The following is an 18,545-nucleotide window of genomic DNA, read 5'->3' on the forward strand; positions in this document are numbered from 1 at the left end:
GGACTCTAGCTTAAACTAGATGGCATGGAAGGAAATACGAAACACATGTGGCTAGTATTCATCGTCGTCAACGATACCCTCCCCATCGTATCGGCGCTCCTCATCGTCATCCCCATATCGACCACCACTCGTACTCTGTCGGGCGCCCGGTCGTTGTGACGATGTTGACTTTGAGTTGCCCTCCTCTTGGGCCACCGCATCTGTAAACTTGTCAATATTCCGCGTCTCTCTGCAGGCGCTCCAAGAAGATACTTACCAGCCGCATCTACCCACTCGCTGTACACATCTATCGGCGCGGACAGGTCTGATACATCCATGTTAGCCACCCAAGCTCTTTCGGAATTCATGTGCCCTTCGTCCACCGGCGCAGGAGCGCTACTTACAGTTGATTCCGCACTGGAAGCGCTGGCCGCAAACTTTGCAGTCGAGGTCGCCCACTCCAAGCTTCTTGTTAAGAACGACGGAGACGGACTTCTCGTGGTTGCAGAATAGGCATGTGAACGCGGTCGCCAGTGGCTCATTCTGGTATCGGGAAAACCCGAAAATGTCAGCTCTTTCTCTATATTCCTCTCTCCATCTCCCTCTGCAATTTTATAGTCTCGATCGATGTTGCGACTGTGTGATGGGAGATTTCTGGTCGCGTACCTTCTTGCTCGTCGGCTTGCGGGCGGCCTTCTTGCGTTTACCCTGCGCAAATGGTTCGGATTAGCCTTTCTTGTCCGGTCGCATGTCGCATGCCGCGGAAAGAATCTCCAGAATGGGGGTGTCTCGTACCATGTTGATGTCGCCGAGTGTAGAACAACTCGGTGGATTGTACACGAAGGTTGGTGAACTATTCGCGGCTTTGGTTTGTGGTTGTCAAGCGTTGCAAGGCTGCGCTGCACAAAAACGCGACTGAGCCGCTTAATTGCGTTTGCGGACGGGATGAAGTCAGCGGTCCACTGATGTTGTACGTGCACAAAATCTTCATGCAACGTCGATTGTGCACCCAAATAGGTTGACAATCGAATGCAGTCAGAGCATCCAAGCTGTTATATCTTTTCATCACGGTTTATCGGCCATGCCTCTTGTATTTCAACATTCCTGATCTCCCTCATCCTCCTTTCTCCGTTGGGAAGCACAAGGATGAAAGCATTTCAGGGCCTCTTGGTAGGTGAACAAAGTACCTACACCGCGTATCGGAGATAGAGGCAGCACTGCAGTGCAGCTTCAAGGCTTAGGCGTTGCTAGCTGAAGCCCCACTGTCATTGACCCTTGTTTCTTTACGTATTGCCACTACTGAACCTTAGCCACAACCTAGGATCTGTTCACCCTTATCGAGCTCGAGGTGGGATAGCGGGGTAATTGATATGAACTTAGGCCATATTCAATTATACGGCATTCCTATCCCTCTTTGCATGAAGCTGTAAGCATGTAATTTTTATTAGAGAAGTGTTGTAGGTAATGAAGATAAGAAGATTGGCAAACCCCCAATTTTCTGCTTCTCTCTATCCTTACGAGGACTATTTAGTCTATCAAGCAGCCGAGAAGACATCATCCCCCCTCATCGGCAGCTATCCGATGCCAGTGTATATATATAGTCAGGCGCGGAGTTCCCCGCCGGGCCCGGTCCCAGATGTTGATAGGAGGAGCTGCAAGGTACCTACCTGCTATCCATCCATCATTGATGCCTTTCTGTGTCCAAATTGGTTAGTTGTTGGCACATCAACAGATATCTGCCCGGTTTCATAGGCCAATGCGACATCCAAATAGACATCTACGACATCTATAGGTCCAACTAGACCCCAGATTCTCTCCCACCACGCCGACGGATTCAGGCGGCTTCTCCACTGCTCGACGATCCCGTGCCTGAACCTATGCGTCAGTATCACCTCAGTAGAAGCATACTGACATAGGTACAGTAGGTACGGCAAGCCGTGCCTTGGGAGGAAACGCCTCAAACTATCTTAACTCCTACATAGGACGCGGCCCAAACTGAATCCATGCATCCCAAATAACATTAATGTATCCAATGTATCAGGAGGCCAATACTCCAGCCAACTAGTTGTCTTAGTGTGGGCCCAACACATATGTAGTCCCAAGCCATCAGGTAACAAGAAGCAGGATGCTCCCTCCCTTTGCCTATCAGCAACTGGAGCCAAGTCGGGTATCTACTTGTAAGCTCCGGCATTCGCTGGCAATGCGCAGCAGCACTCCCTCGCTCTGCACCTACGACTGCACTTCCATTTTCCTGCTCGCCTGTCTAGCATTCTCGTTGGCATAACTGGCTGCTAAGGTTAGAGAGAAACTACTACTCCTATTTTATAAAACTGCTGTGCCTTCCTCATCTTCTTGTTACTTGACTTGCAGTTGAACCTATAACCGCGGTTTGATATCACATAATCCGCTCACTCTGTCTTCATCGGTCACCCGGTCCAATTACAAGCCGTGCTGCGTTTTGTCCACTGTACCTCAAGTTATCCAACCCACACCGACTCTTTTCTTGAAATCCCGCGAATATGGCATCGGACTCAGCGAGCGGTGCCAGCATGAGTGATGTGCTGGAGGCACTCAGGTCGATTCAGCAGGTGCAGGGCCAGATGCAGAAGGGCGTCGAGTCCCTCACCCAACGCGTGAACCAGATCGCGCCGCCCAGCCCGGACCCCATGGACAGCAAGTCTTCGCCAACCCCAGCCGCCGTAAAGGGCCTCACGTCCAGTCCGTTGCCTCCGCCCGCTACGGAGCGTGCCGAAGGTGCCGAGACCCCTATGTCTGCCGCAGCCAAAGCAGCACTGGAAGCGCAGAAGTCGGGCTTCACCTCAAGGATCATCCTCACGTAGGCTCTCCTTCTTTCTGTGTTCATGAAGTCCCGGTGTGTATGACGGGGCAGAGAATGCTGAGATATTGCTTTTTTATCACAGGACATACCCCAAGCAGATCGGCATTGACCCCATCCCGCTCAAATGGGGGGCTGCGGATCCGAAGGAGCGAGGGCCGGTGGTGGTATCCCGAGCCTCGTCCACAATCGGAAAGCGTAACGGTGAGTAACCTCCAATCATTGGACGAACGCATTGAAACTGACCATGTACTGTGCAGCCGTTGGAGGTAAGACCCAAGAACTGATAGCTCCGGTTATGCCAAGACTCATCTTTTCGTGCAGCGCATGGAGGCTCCTATTCGATTTACTTTGCCCTTGCCCTGGCAAGCAAGCAGCTTGACATCAACCACATGTAAGGAAAGCCCCTTTGCGATTTAGGGCACCCTGGGTTTCAGGATCGGGAGCTGATCATATGGCTCAGGCCGGACTTCACCAACACTGAGCCAGCCGCGAACATTGGCCCCTTTCCGCAATGGGGCGACAAGAAGAAGATTGTGGCCATGGATCCATGGGGCCACCTTGCCCCATGGCTGTTCGCAGATACGATCAAGAACGAAAATGGTGAGATGACCCGGCATCCAAAGGTAGACAATGGAGAAAAGACTCACACAAGCCTCAGTCGACATAAGACCGACGATCGCGATTACCAAGGCTCATATGAAGGTAAGTAGCCCCAACATCTGTACCTGGAAAGACACTTCAGAACTGAGAAATACCAGCTGCCAGAGTTGGAAGACAGCGTTCGTGCAGGCAGGCTGTAAGTGTTCCGATTTGCGGCTCATCCAGACTTCTCACACATGGATAGGGTACCCGATGGTAAAGTCTGCTTAAACTCATCTGGTGAACTCGCCGTAACGAAGTTTGCCGTGGAACCCGTAAGTGTTGTTGCTGTAAGTGGCATTGCGAACAAGAGGGCTTACCTGAAAAAGGTGTGGTACCTTCCGGGTGTCGCTGAGCGTTTTGGCATTGGTACGTGTCACTGGAAGCCATATATAACTGAGTGAGATGCTAACTCACCGTGTAAGACGAGGGCGTGCTTCGACGGTCCCTTTTCGAGCACACGGGTGGCAGCTACCCAGAGGTAAGGATCGGAAGTACTAAACAAAAGACATCAGAGGGCTAACGAAGGAATAAAAATAACAGTTGATCACACGCAATGATATCAAGACATTCTTGCCACCAATCGGTGAGCAACACCTGTTTTCCTGATGCTCCGAGAATCATGTAGACTAATACCAGGTATCAGGTGGTCTGACCGTATACTGCTTCGGCGACCCCGCTAAAATGTCGGACGGAAGCCTCGACTGGCCTTGCGTGTTCACGATGAAGTAAGTGATTCCCATCCGTTGGGTGTGGCCCTTTTCGAATTCCGATGGAAGCTTTCAGCTGGTACTACCTGAGATTCGATCTAGAATCATTGCGTGTATGTTGTGCTGAGACCAGTTTCACCCGCTCTAGTGTAACGGTAGCGATGTCTTCGGCTCCGACATCTGCACATGTCGGCCGTATTTGATCTTCGGTATCGAGGAGGCCGTCAAGGAAGCCCAGAACGGCGGGAGCGGAGTAGTCATCTACTTCAGAAAAGAGGGTCGGGCTCTTGGTGAGGTGACCAAGGTGAGTTTGCCTCCTTCCAGCCGTCCTTGGCCGTTCCTGGCTCCGTATAAGTGGCCGGGCGGAATACCCAAGAAGGAAGGCAACAGCCAGACTAACTCGCACGATACAGTATCGTATGTTTCCCCGGATTCATTCTTGCATATATCCAAAGTCTACTCACTGTGGCTTTTGCGTTGTGCAAAACATGCACGTTTTGGGGGGGATTTGAGGTTTTGCAGCATGGACTAATCACACAGCATATCAGTGGTCTACAATGCCCGAAAGCGCGGAGAAGACCGAGCCTCCGACTACTTCAAACGCACCGAGAACATCGCCGGTGTCAAGGATATGCGGTTCCAAGCTCTCATGCCTGACATCCTCCACTGGTTGGGTATTCAGAAGATTGATCGCATGCTCAGCATGAGCAAGTGAGTCTTCTCCTCCTCAGTCGTCTCAGATGCTCTTTCTTTCTGCACGCCCAAACATAACTAACAGCGCTCTCTAGCATGAAACACGACGCCATCGTAGGCCAAGGGTAAGCAAAAGAAGTCGTAGCAGCAAGCTGCTGCAGCTGCTGCGTCCCTTTCAGCTGGTCAACCGATCAATCGTCCCTCCTCCCAGCTCGCAGTTCCCGGAGCTTATCTGGGTACACAAACACCAAGAGAACGCCATCTAATGCAAGTCTCACGTAGAATTCCCATCCATGAGCGCGTAGAATTGCCTAATGAGCTGATCCCCAAGGATTCGCGCGTCGAGATCGACGCTAAGATTACTGCCGGTAAGTATCCCTCACGTTGTACTTCTCCCTGCGTCAAGTTGGCCGATATCCGCGCATATACATCCGCGGCATCTTTGCCAGTTTGGGGGCGGAGACGGATGGAGGACTGTCGATCTCTCTGTTTTCGCCTGACAGACATCGGGAAGAGGAGAAAAGACGCTAACAAGAATGAATGATTTTCCATCAACAGGATACTTTACAAGTGGCCACCGAATGACAGAGGACGAGTTGAAAGCTGTGCAGGGTCGCATGTGGGAAGAGTACGTTCGGCCTCCAACAACCCCCATCTCCCAAATACACGAACATTTTCCTGCCTAGCTTTCTCTACACTTACTCTCCGGTGTGGAGAACGGCCTGACTAACACTAACGCAGTCTCGACCACTGAGGAGTTCCTGGGCGGCCTGTCAGGAGAGAGGAGGGGAAGAAGTGAGGGGGATGATCTCGGGACGAGCCTTTGGGCTACAACCCGTGCAGTTTGAAACTAAGATATATTGCGAATGAAAATAGGTAGGGTTGGGTCTTCATAGCTACCTTTAAACACAAATCGTTAATTGATTGGGTTTGAAGTATGCAATGTAATAATGCATTAGCCAGCTTGATATGTTCTGTCAATCAAGGAAGCAGAGCAACCACCACGACAAATGCCAACTCAGCTCATATCGTATCAAAATCATCGTGTCGTCGAAGCAATAAATCATAATCGACCACCATGAAAGCCAGCCAGGCGATTCGCCTCGGCAGTCGCTCTAGCTCTGGAACTACAGGAGCTGCTTTTGAGGGGAAAAGAAGAAAGAAAAAACGCCGCCCTCTCCCCACGACTTAACTTGCTGCGCTGCAAAGCACAAAGCCTTGTGATCTTGTCCTACCCCGAAGTGCAGTGCAGGATATGCCGTGCAGGATGAGAGGCAGCAAATGGAGCTTGGCGCGCATGCATATTGATTGAGGAGTTGAAAAAATGATTTGCAGTGATGGAGTTGTTAGTTTCCCCATAATCCCTCAAACAGCCCCGTGTTTCTGATTTCTGCCGCGACCGATTTGCCCATCTCCAGTATAGGGATTCGATGGATGGAGACTATTGGAAAGTACCTAGGCAGGGCTTGGCAGGGCTAGATGTTGTGATACATACCATATAGCAGCGACGTCGGTGGTGGCAGCAATATGGAAGTAATACAAGCCCATATGCACCACACCCTGTCAAGTCACCATAGAACCAAAGGACCGATTAACTGTAATTCGGTTTGCGTTCGTTGCCGCCGGGGTGTTTGGCTGACAAACTTTCGGATCGGGCATATGGGGCCGGCGGAAGCAATGGGCTTTTTATCCAGCATGAATAACGGACGTAATTATATGGGCGGCTGAGGCGTGGAGCAAGAGAAGAAGCCAACGGCCGTTCCAGAAAAACAATGTCGTCTCCTTTCCAAGCCCAGCAGCCCAGGGTGGCGTCGGCGATTGCCCCCCTTCTTCCCCTCCATCACCATCATCATAATCACCCCCCACCCTTACTGGGAAGAAAATGGAAGACTTGGTCGAGCCAAGACCAGCCACGCCCCGAGTTTTTCCCATTCACCGGTAGCTCTGGGCCTTTGCCGAACGCACCGGGATGGGATGCACGAAGACGTAACATATGTAGGAGGGTGGTTTTTCTCCTATGTATTGCTGACCGCGTATTCATATGATACGACCGCACCTGGACCTAGCCAAGGGGGTAGTGGGTGTGGTGGTGCAGCCAGCAGCTAGTAGGTGCAGGAGGATCTGTTTGATAAAGTATTGAATGGCAAAGACAGGGATGAGGGAACAAGACTTTCCCGTTTAATACGGGGACGACGGCCCCGCTCACTCGGGACCCTCCGCCAGTGGTTGAAAACTTTACTTAATAGGCGGATGGTGGTTGGTTGAGAGAGAAAAAGAAAAACACGCGACGACAGCGTCTTCGACTGCCAGTCAAAAAAGGGCCAGAATTGGAACAGTCCGATGTAACCACCTCCAACTTCAAAGGCCGTAAGCAACGCTTGGAAAAAGAGTCCAGAATCGAGGCACAACAACACCCAAACATGCAGCCTTGTACCCACTTTTCGCATTCCATCAAACCCACCCCAGCCTGCAGTTCTCGCAGGGTGTTGGCTAGGTTGGGCAGCCAGTTTGCTGCAGGCCAATGTACGCCCAAAAGCGCCGGAACACCATACAGCGCACACCACATCGTTCGAATCCCCGTTTGGATGACATGTGGCACTGTACTGGGCGTTCCACTAATAACTGTTTGCGCGGGTCTGGGAGCCGATGGTGTGTTAGTGGTCCCCCCGGCTGCCCTTATCCCCTTTTTGGTCCCCAGTGGTGCCTGGCTTGTAACTGCGGTAAGGGACGAGAGAGGGGGGTGACTGGGTGACTCTCTGGAAAACGGGGCCTGGCGGTGTTTGCGGATGCAGCCGCCGTGTCGACTTAACTTTGGGACGGTTACTGCCTTTCCCAACTCTAAAGAGCGCTTTCCCTAACCTTCATCTCTGTCTCGTGTAATTCTTTTCCGGTTGTTGATTTGTTTACTTTGGAATCTTCATTTTCATCAACTTCCTCACCACCCCTCACTTGAGTGCAGCCGTTCGTGTGTACCAAGCCAGAGAGAGCCAGCCAGCCAGACACCAACGAAAAAGCAATACCCGCCTACCAATCAACCAGCCAGAAACCCACATACAAAATGGCTAGCCCGCCTTCCGACGCACATCGCCTTCAACGTAGGGAACACTTCGCCGCGGCCGTCAGAGAGAAGCAGCAGCAGACGACGTCCAAGACTTTTGCGTGCATGTGCAACGGAACCATCTATCACCACTTCCAGCGCCTGTAAGGGCGTCATGACAAGCCCCAACTCTTGTCAGAGGGCCACGGAGCTACTTAGCCGCGTCGCCGTCTCCAATGCAGCAGCTAGCAGCTTGCTAAGCTGCTCCCCAACGTCGACAAGGAGTTTTGGTATCGATGCGAGCGACAAGGCCGCCTACCACTTGGACCGCGAATTGATGCAGAGCAACGGATGTAGGTGGTCCCCCCCCCCCTTTCGAATCGTTCTGGAATGCCAAATGGAATGCTGACCCCGAAAATGCACAGACTCATCAGCAGGCTACTTCAGCTTCCCGAGCTTTGACACTTGGGATGTGGAGCAGCAGGACGGAGACAAATCCTTTGATAGCACGACATGAAAGCAATCAGGCCATGATGATGATGCTGATGTCCATGGGCCGCTTGCTGATGAGTGCGAGTTTCGTTGGTGACGAACTTGCTCGTTTGCTCCCGGCAAGCCGGCTCCCGGCGTTGGGGGGTTTGTCTCTTCGGCCCCAAAAGGTTGTTGCTGCAGTAATAAGCCCCGCGAGTAATGAATAATGAGATGTAATGAAGGCATCGTGGGAATGGGATAAAGCATTGGAAGCGAAAGCAATGGGAGTTTTTGGGAGTTCTCGAGCATTTGCATTGGGCCGGAATACCAGGGAGGTTTTGCGCGAGCGTACGGGTTTTGGGATTGGGTCAAGCGAATTCGTGGTATGACCTACCTGCTTTACATATGCGTACCACCTCATCGTTTCAGGACAAGGAGAATCAAGTACACCATTACAGGCCTGCTGAGCCTTCAATACATATAACGACTTGCTAGAATGATAGACTCTTGAAGGTGTTGAGGTGAACTGACTGACTGGCTAAGTAATATCAGTGTATAGTAGCAATAATAGTGACTAGCTCAGGGACTTCAATGTTATAGGGGATTGGGCAAGAGTGAAGCAAATGAGGTGAAACTGAAAGTAATCGAAACCTCAGATTCAATGAGATACAGAGGTCCTTAAGTAGTATCTATAATATGCCACTTGATCCATGTCATTCAGTTGCTGATCTCTTGACTGGGTATTCGCCTCGTTCTTGGAATATTTCCTGAAGCTGGTCAAGATCATCCCCAAAGAAGGGTGTCTGTACCCACCCAAACGCAAAGTCCCGTCCCCCACCGACCGCCTGCCAGGCTGCTGCTGCACATAAGCTGAGCCAGCAAGAGCAAGAGCCACACACCATAATTTTTCAACTTGACGCCACACTAGCCACAACAAGCCCTACTCCATTGGAATCCTTTTCCCGCACAATTAATCAAGTGCACCACCAGATTTTCCTCTTTTCCAGGGCCCAGACTTGGTGCAAGAAGTTCACGACAAAAAACCACCACCAAACGACGACAGTCCTCACCTCAACACCAAATAGAATTGCGCGGCTACACATCCGATCGCAATCATGGCTGTGGGAAAGTGAGTCTACCGATTATTTCATTAAAGCATCGTTCAATGCCTCGCGAGATGTTGTTCCCATCCGACACATGGCACATCTCGACCAGCAGCAAACTCGACTACGACGAAGGCGCACATCACACCCTTGCATACGCTCATCCTTAGCCGTTTCTTTCCAATGGCTCGCAGAACGCGTTCCGATAGTCATTTTGAGGGATAGTAGAGGGCTAACCACGGGCATTCAATAGGAACAAGAGATTGTCAAAGGGCAAGAAGGGTCTCAAGAAGAAGACCGTGGACCCCTTCTCCCGCAAGGACTGGTTCGGCCTCAAGGTGCGTACAGCAAAGAGGCAACTCCTGCCAAGGACTTCTGTCAATTTGTGCCAGCAATTTTGCTAACTTGATATTCTTAGGCCCCGGCTCCCTTCAACATCCGAGAGTACGATTTCCGCTCCCTGCTCAATCGCTAGCTGAAAGCATGTCTAACCCTTCTTACTTTTTAGTGTCGGTAAGACTCTGGTCAACCGTACCACCGGTCTGAAGAACGCCAACGATGCCCTGAAGGGTCGCATTGTTGAGGTCTCCCTGGCCGATCTCCAGAAGGATGAGGACCACTCCTTCCGCAAGGTCAAGCTCCGAGTCGACGAGGTCCAGGGCAAGAACTGCCTGACCAACTTCCACGGCCTGGACTTCACCTCCGACAAGCTGCGCTCGCTGGTGCGAAAGTGGCAGTCTCTGATTGAGGCCAACGTCACCGTCAAGACCACCGATGACTACCTCCTCCGCCTCTTCGCCATCGCTTTCACCAAGCGTCGGCCCAACCAGATCAAGAAGACTACCTACGCCGCCTCTTCCCAAATCCGTGCCATCCGCAAGAAGATGATCGAGATCATCCAGCGTGAGGCCGCCAGCTGCACTCTCCAGCAGCTGGTCTCCAAGCTCATCCCCGAGGTTATCGGTCGTGAGATCGAGAAGTCTACCCAGGGCATCTACCCCTGCAAAACGTAGGTTCCTTGCCGACGATAAGTCCTGGGCAATAAGGAGCTCTTTACTAACATGGTTTAATAGGTGCACATCCGCAAGGTCAAGCTGCTCAAGCAGCCCAAGTTCGACCTCGGTGCCCTGATGACGCTGCACGGCGAGTCGACCACCAACGAGGACGGCCAGAAGGTTGAGCGGGAGTTCAAGGAGCGTGTCCTTGAGGAGGTATAAAGGCATTCGCAGCGATTGTGACGATCTCTCTGGACATGGAACGGCGTGAGGGTTTTCTGCAAATGGCATTACGGTCTCACTTCTGATTTGCATCGGGCGCGGCTACGGATAGCAGCGCATGTAGAGAGGCTGCCTCTCAGCCGATAAAATGGGACGGTCAGCTTTTCATGAATTCATGGTTCTTTTTCTGCAATATGACAATGGGCAAAAGAAGCCCGCGGAGCCAATGGGTGTGCGATGCTGGCCATGTCTTTGCTGGGATACCAAAATAATGAATGTGCACGCACGGCCGAGATGGTTGACGAAGTACGGAAAGACAAAAAAAAACTCTCACAACTTGACTGTCCAGACATTGCAACAGCGAGCCGAATGTGCCATGGTGAAGCTATACTATTGCTGCGACGTGTGAAATACTTGCCAAATGCCACCAAATCAGGGACACTGGTCATGTGGGCAAAGATATCATCATGTTCATGCTCGGCCAGCCTATCAGCAAGGCACGCAACATACCGGGTGTAGCTCCCCCACGTCATGCCCTCCCATTCATGTCCCCCAACAGGTTGCCTGACTACATAAGGTAAGTACCCAAACAACACCTTCAAAGAAGATGCCGCTCTTTGCTTTGTCGACTTGATCACGATCCTATCGTTTGATTTATTATTCCTTACTCATCTCCACATCTGTTTTACTGTCGTCTTTGAGGTGCTGCTACTTGGCTTAAACTCTGAAGCTTGGTTGAGCGCCCCCTGTAGTGTAGAGAAGAAACGAGCAAGTGACCGCCTGGGACCTAAGCTGCACTTACAAAAAAGCACCAAATCAACAAAACGAAGCCTACGCCTTTATTTTCCCACATCTGTCCATCCATACTACCTACCTACCTCTCACCTTGCGTGCTCTCTATCAAGGTTTGGGTGACCTGATCAGCCACTCGCTTTTTCCATCTAGAAGGCTTCCTCCCTTCTAATAACAGCTCCAAACCTTGATACCGATCAGCCTTGGCCCTACATACCACCTGAGGCCCCCCAGCTCAGCCCAGCCCGGAAAGCACAGACTCCTTGGAACGATCGATTCTACCAAAGAAACCTCGACTCTCCCCGCAAGAAGTCCGCACTTCCACACCTGAATAACTCCATCTTCACCTGCAACGTGCAAAAAGCCAGCCAACTCAACGGTCTAGCCTGCATTTAGGCCACCAAAAGCCATCTCGCACGTTCCCGGTTGGCATTAACCATTCCCACCGCCAACAACGCATCCTTATTAACAGCGCCCTGTTCCATAGCTCCAGTGCCCAAGCTCACGCAAGCTGCTCCGTTCTAGGTGCTGGTGCTGTTGTTGTTGTTGTTATTATTATTAATATACCAGTCCTGTTTCTTGGGTCTTTCTCCGGGTCGTCAGTCATTATTGTTGAAACCCGTCACTCCTCTTTCTCTCTCATCGCATGGGTCTTGGATAAACCATTCTCACCACGTTCATATCCACCGCAATCACATCGTCACCATGGCGTCCGAGGATACGATTCCCGTGCTCAAGGTATTAATCATCGGCCCCTCCGGCGCCGGTAAGAGTGCTTGTATGTCCACCATTTGTCCCCTCTGCCTTCTCTCATTTGCGACATGTCAACCGACGGCATCTCTTCATGGGCCCACATTCGTTCGAGCATATCCGAGGCTGCGGAAGTTAACAAGAGACTATTACAGTACTGCTCAGATACTGCGACGACCAGTTTGATCCCGAGTCATCCACTGCTACAATAGGCATTGACTTCAAGGTGAGACACTTCCAAGCAAGCAAGGTGAAACCTTACTGACCTGATTGATTACATAGTCAAAACACTTGGCTGTCCGCGGAAAGGCGTATAGACTAAACGTATTTGATACGGTGAGTTTGTCACACGAAATCTGCGTGACCGCCAGATTCTAGCAACGAACAAGGCACTGATGAGAACTTCCAGGCTGGGCAAGAGAGATTCCGCACCCTGTCGACAAGTTACTACAGGGGGAGCACATGGCGTGATCCTAGTATACGACATCTCCAGCAGAGCAAGCTTTGTCGGTATGGAGAAGTGGATAGATGAAGCCAAACAGAACGCGGCCCCTAACGCGGTTCTCTATCTAGTAAGTGGCCGGTGAACCGGGGTCACGACACGCAGAGCTGACACAAGAACGTTAGGTCGGAAGCAAGCTTGACAAAGTGGCCGGAGGCGGCCGCGCAGTAACATACGAGGAGGGCCAAGCCTTTGCTCAAGCAAACGGAGCTTTATTCTGCGAGGTCAGCGCTAAAACGAAGGAGAACATCAAGCGGCCCTTCGTGGAGGTTGTGGATCAGATTGTGCAGAAGCCCGACCTGCTCGCAGGCGCATCACCGAGATCCAATAACACAACCTTGAACATCGGCAACCTGGGCTCTGACTACTCTTCGGCCTGCCCTTGCTAGCCGGTCAACTTACGACCTCTATATTTTGGTTTAGTAGTGGTTCAGCTATCTCGCAGTGGATGCATCACTTTGGTCGTTTATGGGTCATGGCTCGGGGTTAGGCGTTATGGTATATACACAATAGGACATCCCTCCTTATTCGCGCGAGCGTCTATGTTATATAACTGGGTATATCACCCTCTAAGGAAGAAGAATGCACCTTTTCTCTATCGTATGCCTCTATCGGTCCCATCATCCGGCTCAGCGCAAGCTCAGCGATTGGTATGTTGCAGCCATTGTGCAGAGCACCCATCTTATGCAGAAAATATATCGCCTTGAATTACACCAGAATCTATTCCTTCGGCTCAAGGAACTCGACAACAGCTAAAGCATGGCAAAGACTGTATTAGCAATCATACTATATAGGATGGATATCAGTTACACAACGTACCTTTCCGGAACTCCTCGGGCTTCTCCGAGATGAGCCAGTGGCCGGCGTCGACGTCGACAAGCTGGAAGCGCGGGAAGAAGCGGCCGATCAGGGGGATGACCTCATCCGGCACGTACTTGCTCTGGGTGCCGCGCACGAAGAGGGCGGGCCGCTCGAAGCGCGTGCGCTCGGGGTCGGTGTAGGGGAAGCCGCCCATCTGGTCGAGCTGGCGGCCGAGGATGCCGAGGGGCACCCGGAACTTCTGCTTCGGATCGCTGGGTTCGGGGCGGTGCAGGTTGCCGAGGAGGAACTGCCGGACGGGGAGTTCCTATTAGGGTGGTGTTATTGTGTTAGTCTGGGGGCTCTCTGTATTGCTGTTTTCTTTTTCTTTTCTTTTTTGTCCTTTCGCCTTTCCGGTCGTATGTGTATGTGTGCAATTCTGAATAGGGCTATGCGATGCAATGCGCTGGACGAACCTTTTCGTAGTCTTGTAGGATCTTGTCGGCCTCGCTTTGCTTCGTCACGCCCGCTTCCTCGATCCGCTTCATGCCTTGCACATACTTGCCGAAGCTGCTCTCGAGGATGGCGTCGACGGGCGCATTGTCCACGGACACGATGTCGCGGATCAGGGTCGGCTGCGCGAGCGCGAGTGCCATGGCGGCCTTGGCTCCCCTATTTATTTGCGCGGACAGTTAGAGCCTAGTTTCTCTCTCTCTCTCTCTCTCTCTCTCTCTCTCTCTCTCTTCGTGGTTTTTATCCTATGCTGTAGTGCTGGTCGTTTGGGGGACGCAACGTACATGGAATGCCCCAGCAGAGTCGGTTGGTTCAACTTGTGTTCCTCGATAAAGCCAGCTACGTCGTCCGCCATCACTTTGTAGTCGTGCTTGTGGTCGTGGGGTGAATCGCCGTGGTTGCGCAGGTCGATGGCGAATACATGGCGGTTGAGGTCGCGCGCCAGGACCCTGTAAGAAGAAATATGCTTCCATGTCAATACACCGTCCCTCTCTGTCCTTTTTCCTCCTTCTTCTTTCTCGGCCCCGCCGCCCCAGGCTCGTGGGATGGCGCGGACATTCTAGTGAACTATACGCACTTGCTTATACCCCGGTTGTTCTTTTTGGACCCGAACAGCCCGTGCATGACGATGATGGGCGAGTCGCTCACATCGCGGCCGTCCTTGGGCGGCGCATGGTGGTCGTAGGCCAGGGTCAGCCGGGAGCCGGACGAGTGTTGTCGGATCGTGAAGGTCGTCGGCCGGGAGGAGAGCCTTGTTGCTATCCGGAAAGCGGCGGAGGTGTGGAGGAGGCGAGACATGGTGGAAAGGAAGGGGGGCTCCGGGTCCTGCAGCAGGGCGCTTTCGCGCTCGATCAATGACACCGAGGGCAGCAGTAGCAACAACAACAAAAGCAATTGCTACAGGGGGAGTGGACTGAATAAAACTTGCGAGTAGAGTATATGCGAAGCCCCCCTCTAATAGAGTAAATTGCGATCGCGAAGTTTTTGCCCGGGGCGGGTCCATCGCCAATGCCGTTGGCAGAGCTTCAAATTTGGAGGGTTCGGCTAGTGCCGAGCTCGGAGCGGACCTGACGACGTCATACCAACTAGCGTTCGTTCAGCCGTGGACATGGAGGGAGGGTTGCCATGCTGCCGGTAACACAGCGAGGTTGAATTCAATACACAATCTCTGATCCGGATGGTTTTATTAATGAGTATAGGTTACATATAGTTAAGAGCATTGGTTCCGTTCCGTAGACATGCCTTTGGGGGCTGTTGACGTCGACATACAGCCGTGGTAAATGTGTCAATCGGCCATGCTATTAAAAAATACATACTTCAGGCCCATGATGTGAGATATTTGAAATCCGATTTGAATAGGCTTCGACATTGCTCTTGCGTTTATCAGTGTGGCGTTTTCTTTCTGTGATTCACTTCGGACGGAGAAGCACTTCGCGATTATCAAGATAGGCAGGTACGTACCATGTGGAATGGATCTGCCAGTTGAGTCGAGGCTAGCCCCAGCCTTACCGAACGGAGTCTTGGCTGATGTGAATCCCGTAGTCAGAGAGTCCAGGCAGCTCCCAGTACGGCCGGGTTTCATCAGTTTTGCCGCTCAACTCCGCGTTATAGGACAAGACATCCTCATTCCATCCAGACTGCCTTTGGTTGCTTTGGGTACCAATTACCTTGTGCTGCTGAGTAAACGGGCCTTGGGTCCCGGCGACACGGCCTTGGGCTACTTCCAGTGAACAGCCCGACGAGCGGACCGTCGTACACCATGGACCCCGTGCAAGTGCAACCCCAATCCAACAAACAAGCAGTTTCGGTTCCGTACGGACAAGCCTGTAGCAACTGTTCGCATGCAAAATGCCGATGTATACCTCAGAGTAGCGGCATCTGCGAAAGGTGGGCAATACTCACTGTTGTCTCTCTACACTGGTATCTCGAGATCTGACAATAACACCCGTTTAGATGTCAGCGACTGAAGAAAGAGTGTACACCAGCCCCAAATTTGCGGAAACGCAAGCCCAAAACTCCGGCTTCAAACTCGAAGCGCGCCCGCATTGAAGAGAAGCTAGACGATCTGGTCTCGTTGCTGCAGTCGCAAAATGCCGCCAAAGCCTTGACCGATCTGGGTGGCAGCGGCCGGACAAACGTAAGCTCGCCTGCCTCCCAACCATGGCCGTCCGCGTCTGTGGAACCAGAAGGAGAACCCAGCTTCACTGGCAGCGGATTGCCCGCAACAAACCTTCCGTCTGGTACTATACCCAGACCCGAGGTCTCAAGCTTGCGAGGCTCCGGGCTACCGCCTCACAATGCCGCCTCCTACGACACCCCTGAATCTCTCACGGATGCGACTGACGCCGGAGGTCTTTCGCATGCGGAAGCGGAGGAGGTTCTCCAGACCTTTCGCACGAAAAGGCTCCGTCACTTCCCGATCCTTTATCTCCCACTGGACATGACTGCCCAGGACCTTTGGCTCGAGCGCCCCTTTCTGTGGCTGGTGATCAGAGCCGTGTGTACTCGGTCTGTTAAGGAGCAGAATGTTCTTGCAGACAGGATACGGCAGACAATTGCTAGGAGAACGATTGTCGACTGTGATCGTGACCTTGACATGCTCCAAGGTCTGTTGGTTTTTCTTGGATGGTGAGTGCTATACCTGCTGCATAGATAGCGTAGGATAGTGCTAAACATACGTGCAGGTGTGCGTACTTCTCATATGGAAAACCTTTTCTGTGTAGTAAGTTGATTCGCTGTCGATCACGTTTACTTCCTTAAGGTGCTATGGCTGACCGGTACTCTCACGCAGCCATGTGCAACATGGCGATATCAGTGGCTTTCGACCTCCGCATCACAAGACCCGCGCGAGAAGACATGATAGCGCACCCATACATGAATTGTTTCACGGCATACACCTGGCGCAATGGGCCGAAGGGTCTTAATATACCGCCCCCCAGCAATGAGACTCGTAGAGCGCTCCTTGCATGTTTTATCATTTGCACAAAGTAAGCACCTAGTCTGCTCAGAGCCATGGGGCTCTGCTGATTTCTCTAGTATATGTTCCTTCATGAAGTTTGATGTCGTCCAGTGGTCGCCACCCCTGTCGGACTGCATGACGAAATTGGCAGAAAGCCACGAGACTCCTGCCGATGAGATTCTCATAGCTCTTGCCAAGATCGCAAGGGTGTCGGAAGACGTGGCCCGCCACTTTAAGGGGCCTGAAGATCGAGAGAAAGTTGCTTCGCCAACTATCTTTGTTAAGGCGTTACTAGACACGCTCGAGCAGGTGAAACGGGGCTTTTCTCCTGAAGTGCTTCAAAACGGTGAGCAAATATACATCCATTTCCGCAGTAGACATGTAATGTTGCTGACTCAAGCCAACAGACGTGATCATGACAAATATACGAAGTACTAGGATCCTGATCTACGAACTGGCCGTCTCCCATCAGCCTCCGTCAGTCTACTCCGGCCTCGACTACCGGCGCATCGAGTACCTGCATGCATGCCTGCAGGCGACGAAATCATACCTGGACGAGTTCCGCGTGCTCGATGCCGCCTCGATCCCCGTGTGCTGCTCGTCGGTCCTGTTCCACTTCGCCTGCACGATGAAGGTGCTCTACCGTCTCCTGCTCCTGGAGGACCCCGGCTGGGACCGGGTGAACGCGCGGAAGGAGGTCGACATCATCTTCTACCTCGAACAGGCAGCGAACAAGTTTGAGCAGGCCCACCAGGCCGCCGGGATCGACAACGCGGACTCGGAAGGGGACCTGTTCAAGCGGGCCGGGGCCGCGCTGCGGTTGACGATACCCACGTGGCGCGCCGCGCTGGACCAGATCGCGGGGGTGGAGGCGGGAAGTGGTGGGGGTGGTGGCACAGCGCATGGCGGCGTCGACGGTGGCGGACACCCAGGAGGTGCAGGAGGAGGTCCGCCAGGCGGGGCACCATCCGATCGATGCGATGCTGATGGAGTCGATGGAGGACAATTGGTTGTCTGAGATGTTTCTCACGTGGGAAGGTAGCTGAGATGGATGTTTTCTATGGGAAAGGGTTTTTCATTTCTTGCTATTTTAGGTATTCTTTTGACTTGTATCATACTGTACTCTCCTCTGTGGTAGCTAGATTCTAAGGGAGAAAGTGCTTTGGAAGGCGCAAGCCTACGCCCGAGATCCAGCCGTCCTGCGCCGACTATCGTCGTGGCCATACAGCTCTGCAGGTAACAGGCAAGATAAACCGCTCGAAACATAGGTGACGAGCCACTTCCGTGCCTTACTTCGTGAAATGGCGCTGTGGGACTACCAACGCAGTCAACGAGCAGGGGAATCAGCTTGCGACGGGACAAGGAGCCTACACGCCTCGAATAAAGCGCACAACATGCTCATTCGTTGGAATTTCCAGCTTAGTGTTCGCTTATGGCATCGTTCCATCAATTCTGATTCGTTCTTGCTAAAAAAAAGGGCACGGGTTACACAAGGGATTAACCTCATTTCATGTTCTTACGGACGGTAGCGAGAAAAGCTTGG

At 52.3% G+C, this 18,545-nt stretch overlaps 7 protein-coding genes across 7 annotated transcripts; 5 read left to right on the forward strand and 2 right to left on the reverse strand.

Annotated features, from left to right (window-relative positions):
* Positions 1-51: 51 nt before the first annotated feature.
* Positions 52-777, reverse strand: PG994_014168 (uncharacterized protein; the record flags this gene model as incomplete). Its single annotated transcript, XM_066865577.1, has 5 exons — positions 52-200; positions 257-304; positions 384-522; positions 646-687; positions 775-777. 5 exons carry the CDS (start codon positions 775-777, stop codon positions 52-54), a joined length of 381 nt encoding a protein of 126 aa, XP_066708706.1.
* A 1,721-nt stretch (positions 778-2,498) lies between these two features.
* On the forward strand, positions 2,499-5,614 carry PG994_014169 (uncharacterized protein; the record flags this gene model as incomplete). Its single annotated transcript, XM_066865578.1, has 16 exons — positions 2,499-2,815; positions 2,901-3,019; positions 3,076-3,084; positions 3,140-3,209; positions 3,279-3,520; positions 3,584-3,614; positions 3,663-3,732; positions 3,787-3,826; positions 3,883-3,938; positions 4,001-4,043; positions 4,104-4,185; positions 4,327-4,584; positions 4,708-4,878; positions 5,143-5,228; positions 5,419-5,488; positions 5,602-5,614. 16 exons carry the CDS (start codon positions 2,499-2,501, stop codon positions 5,612-5,614), a joined length of 1,677 nt encoding a protein of 558 aa, XP_066708707.1.
* A 2,304-nt stretch (positions 5,615-7,918) lies between these two features.
* PG994_014170 (uncharacterized protein) lies at positions 7,919-8,414 on the forward strand (the record flags this gene model as incomplete). The annotated part of the gene is made up of 3 exons (XM_066865579.1): positions 7,919-8,061; positions 8,099-8,250; positions 8,323-8,414. The coding sequence occupies 3 exons, from the start codon at positions 7,919-7,921 to the stop codon at positions 8,412-8,414; spliced, it is 387 nt and encodes a 128-aa protein (XP_066708708.1).
* A 1,069-nt stretch (positions 8,415-9,483) lies between these two features.
* PG994_014171 (40S ribosomal protein eS1) lies at positions 9,484-10,688 on the forward strand (the record flags this gene model as incomplete). Its single annotated transcript, XM_066865580.1, has 5 exons — positions 9,484-9,497; positions 9,725-9,809; positions 9,890-9,915; positions 9,980-10,427; positions 10,545-10,688. The coding sequence occupies 5 exons, from the start codon at positions 9,484-9,486 to the stop codon at positions 10,686-10,688; spliced, it is 717 nt and encodes a 238-aa protein (XP_066708709.1).
* A 1,497-nt stretch (positions 10,689-12,185) lies between these two features.
* Positions 12,186-13,121, forward strand: PG994_014172 (uncharacterized protein; the record flags this gene model as incomplete). The annotated part of the gene is made up of 5 exons (XM_066865581.1): positions 12,186-12,246; positions 12,386-12,456; positions 12,513-12,566; positions 12,620-12,802; positions 12,858-13,121. The coding sequence occupies 5 exons, from the start codon at positions 12,186-12,188 to the stop codon at positions 13,119-13,121; spliced, it is 633 nt and encodes a 210-aa protein (XP_066708710.1).
* Positions 13,122-13,452: 331 nt separating this feature from the next.
* PG994_014173 (uncharacterized protein) lies at positions 13,453-14,841 on the reverse strand (the record flags this gene model as incomplete). The annotated part of the gene is made up of 5 exons (XM_066865582.1): positions 13,453-13,484; positions 13,552-13,858; positions 14,007-14,202; positions 14,328-14,492; positions 14,621-14,841. The coding sequence occupies 5 exons, from the start codon at positions 14,839-14,841 to the stop codon at positions 13,453-13,455; spliced, it is 921 nt and encodes a 306-aa protein (XP_066708711.1).
* A 961-nt stretch (positions 14,842-15,802) lies between these two features.
* PG994_014174 (uncharacterized protein) lies at positions 15,803-18,020 on the forward strand (the record flags this gene model as incomplete). The annotated part of the gene is made up of 6 exons (XM_066865583.1): positions 15,803-15,855; positions 15,997-16,671; positions 16,728-16,765; positions 16,805-17,030; positions 17,080-17,348; positions 17,410-18,020. 6 exons carry the CDS (start codon positions 15,803-15,805, stop codon positions 18,018-18,020), a joined length of 1,872 nt encoding a protein of 623 aa, XP_066708712.1.
* Between the last annotated feature and the right edge of the window lie 525 nt (positions 18,021-18,545).

Source organism: Apiospora phragmitis, assembly GCF_038363925.1.
Source record: "Apiospora phragmitis strain CBS 135458 chromosome Unknown utg000013l:1.0-2965645.0:1.0-2969333.0, whole genome shotgun sequence".
NCBI lineage: Eukaryota > Fungi > Ascomycota > Sordariomycetes > Amphisphaeriales > Apiosporaceae > Apiospora > Apiospora phragmitis.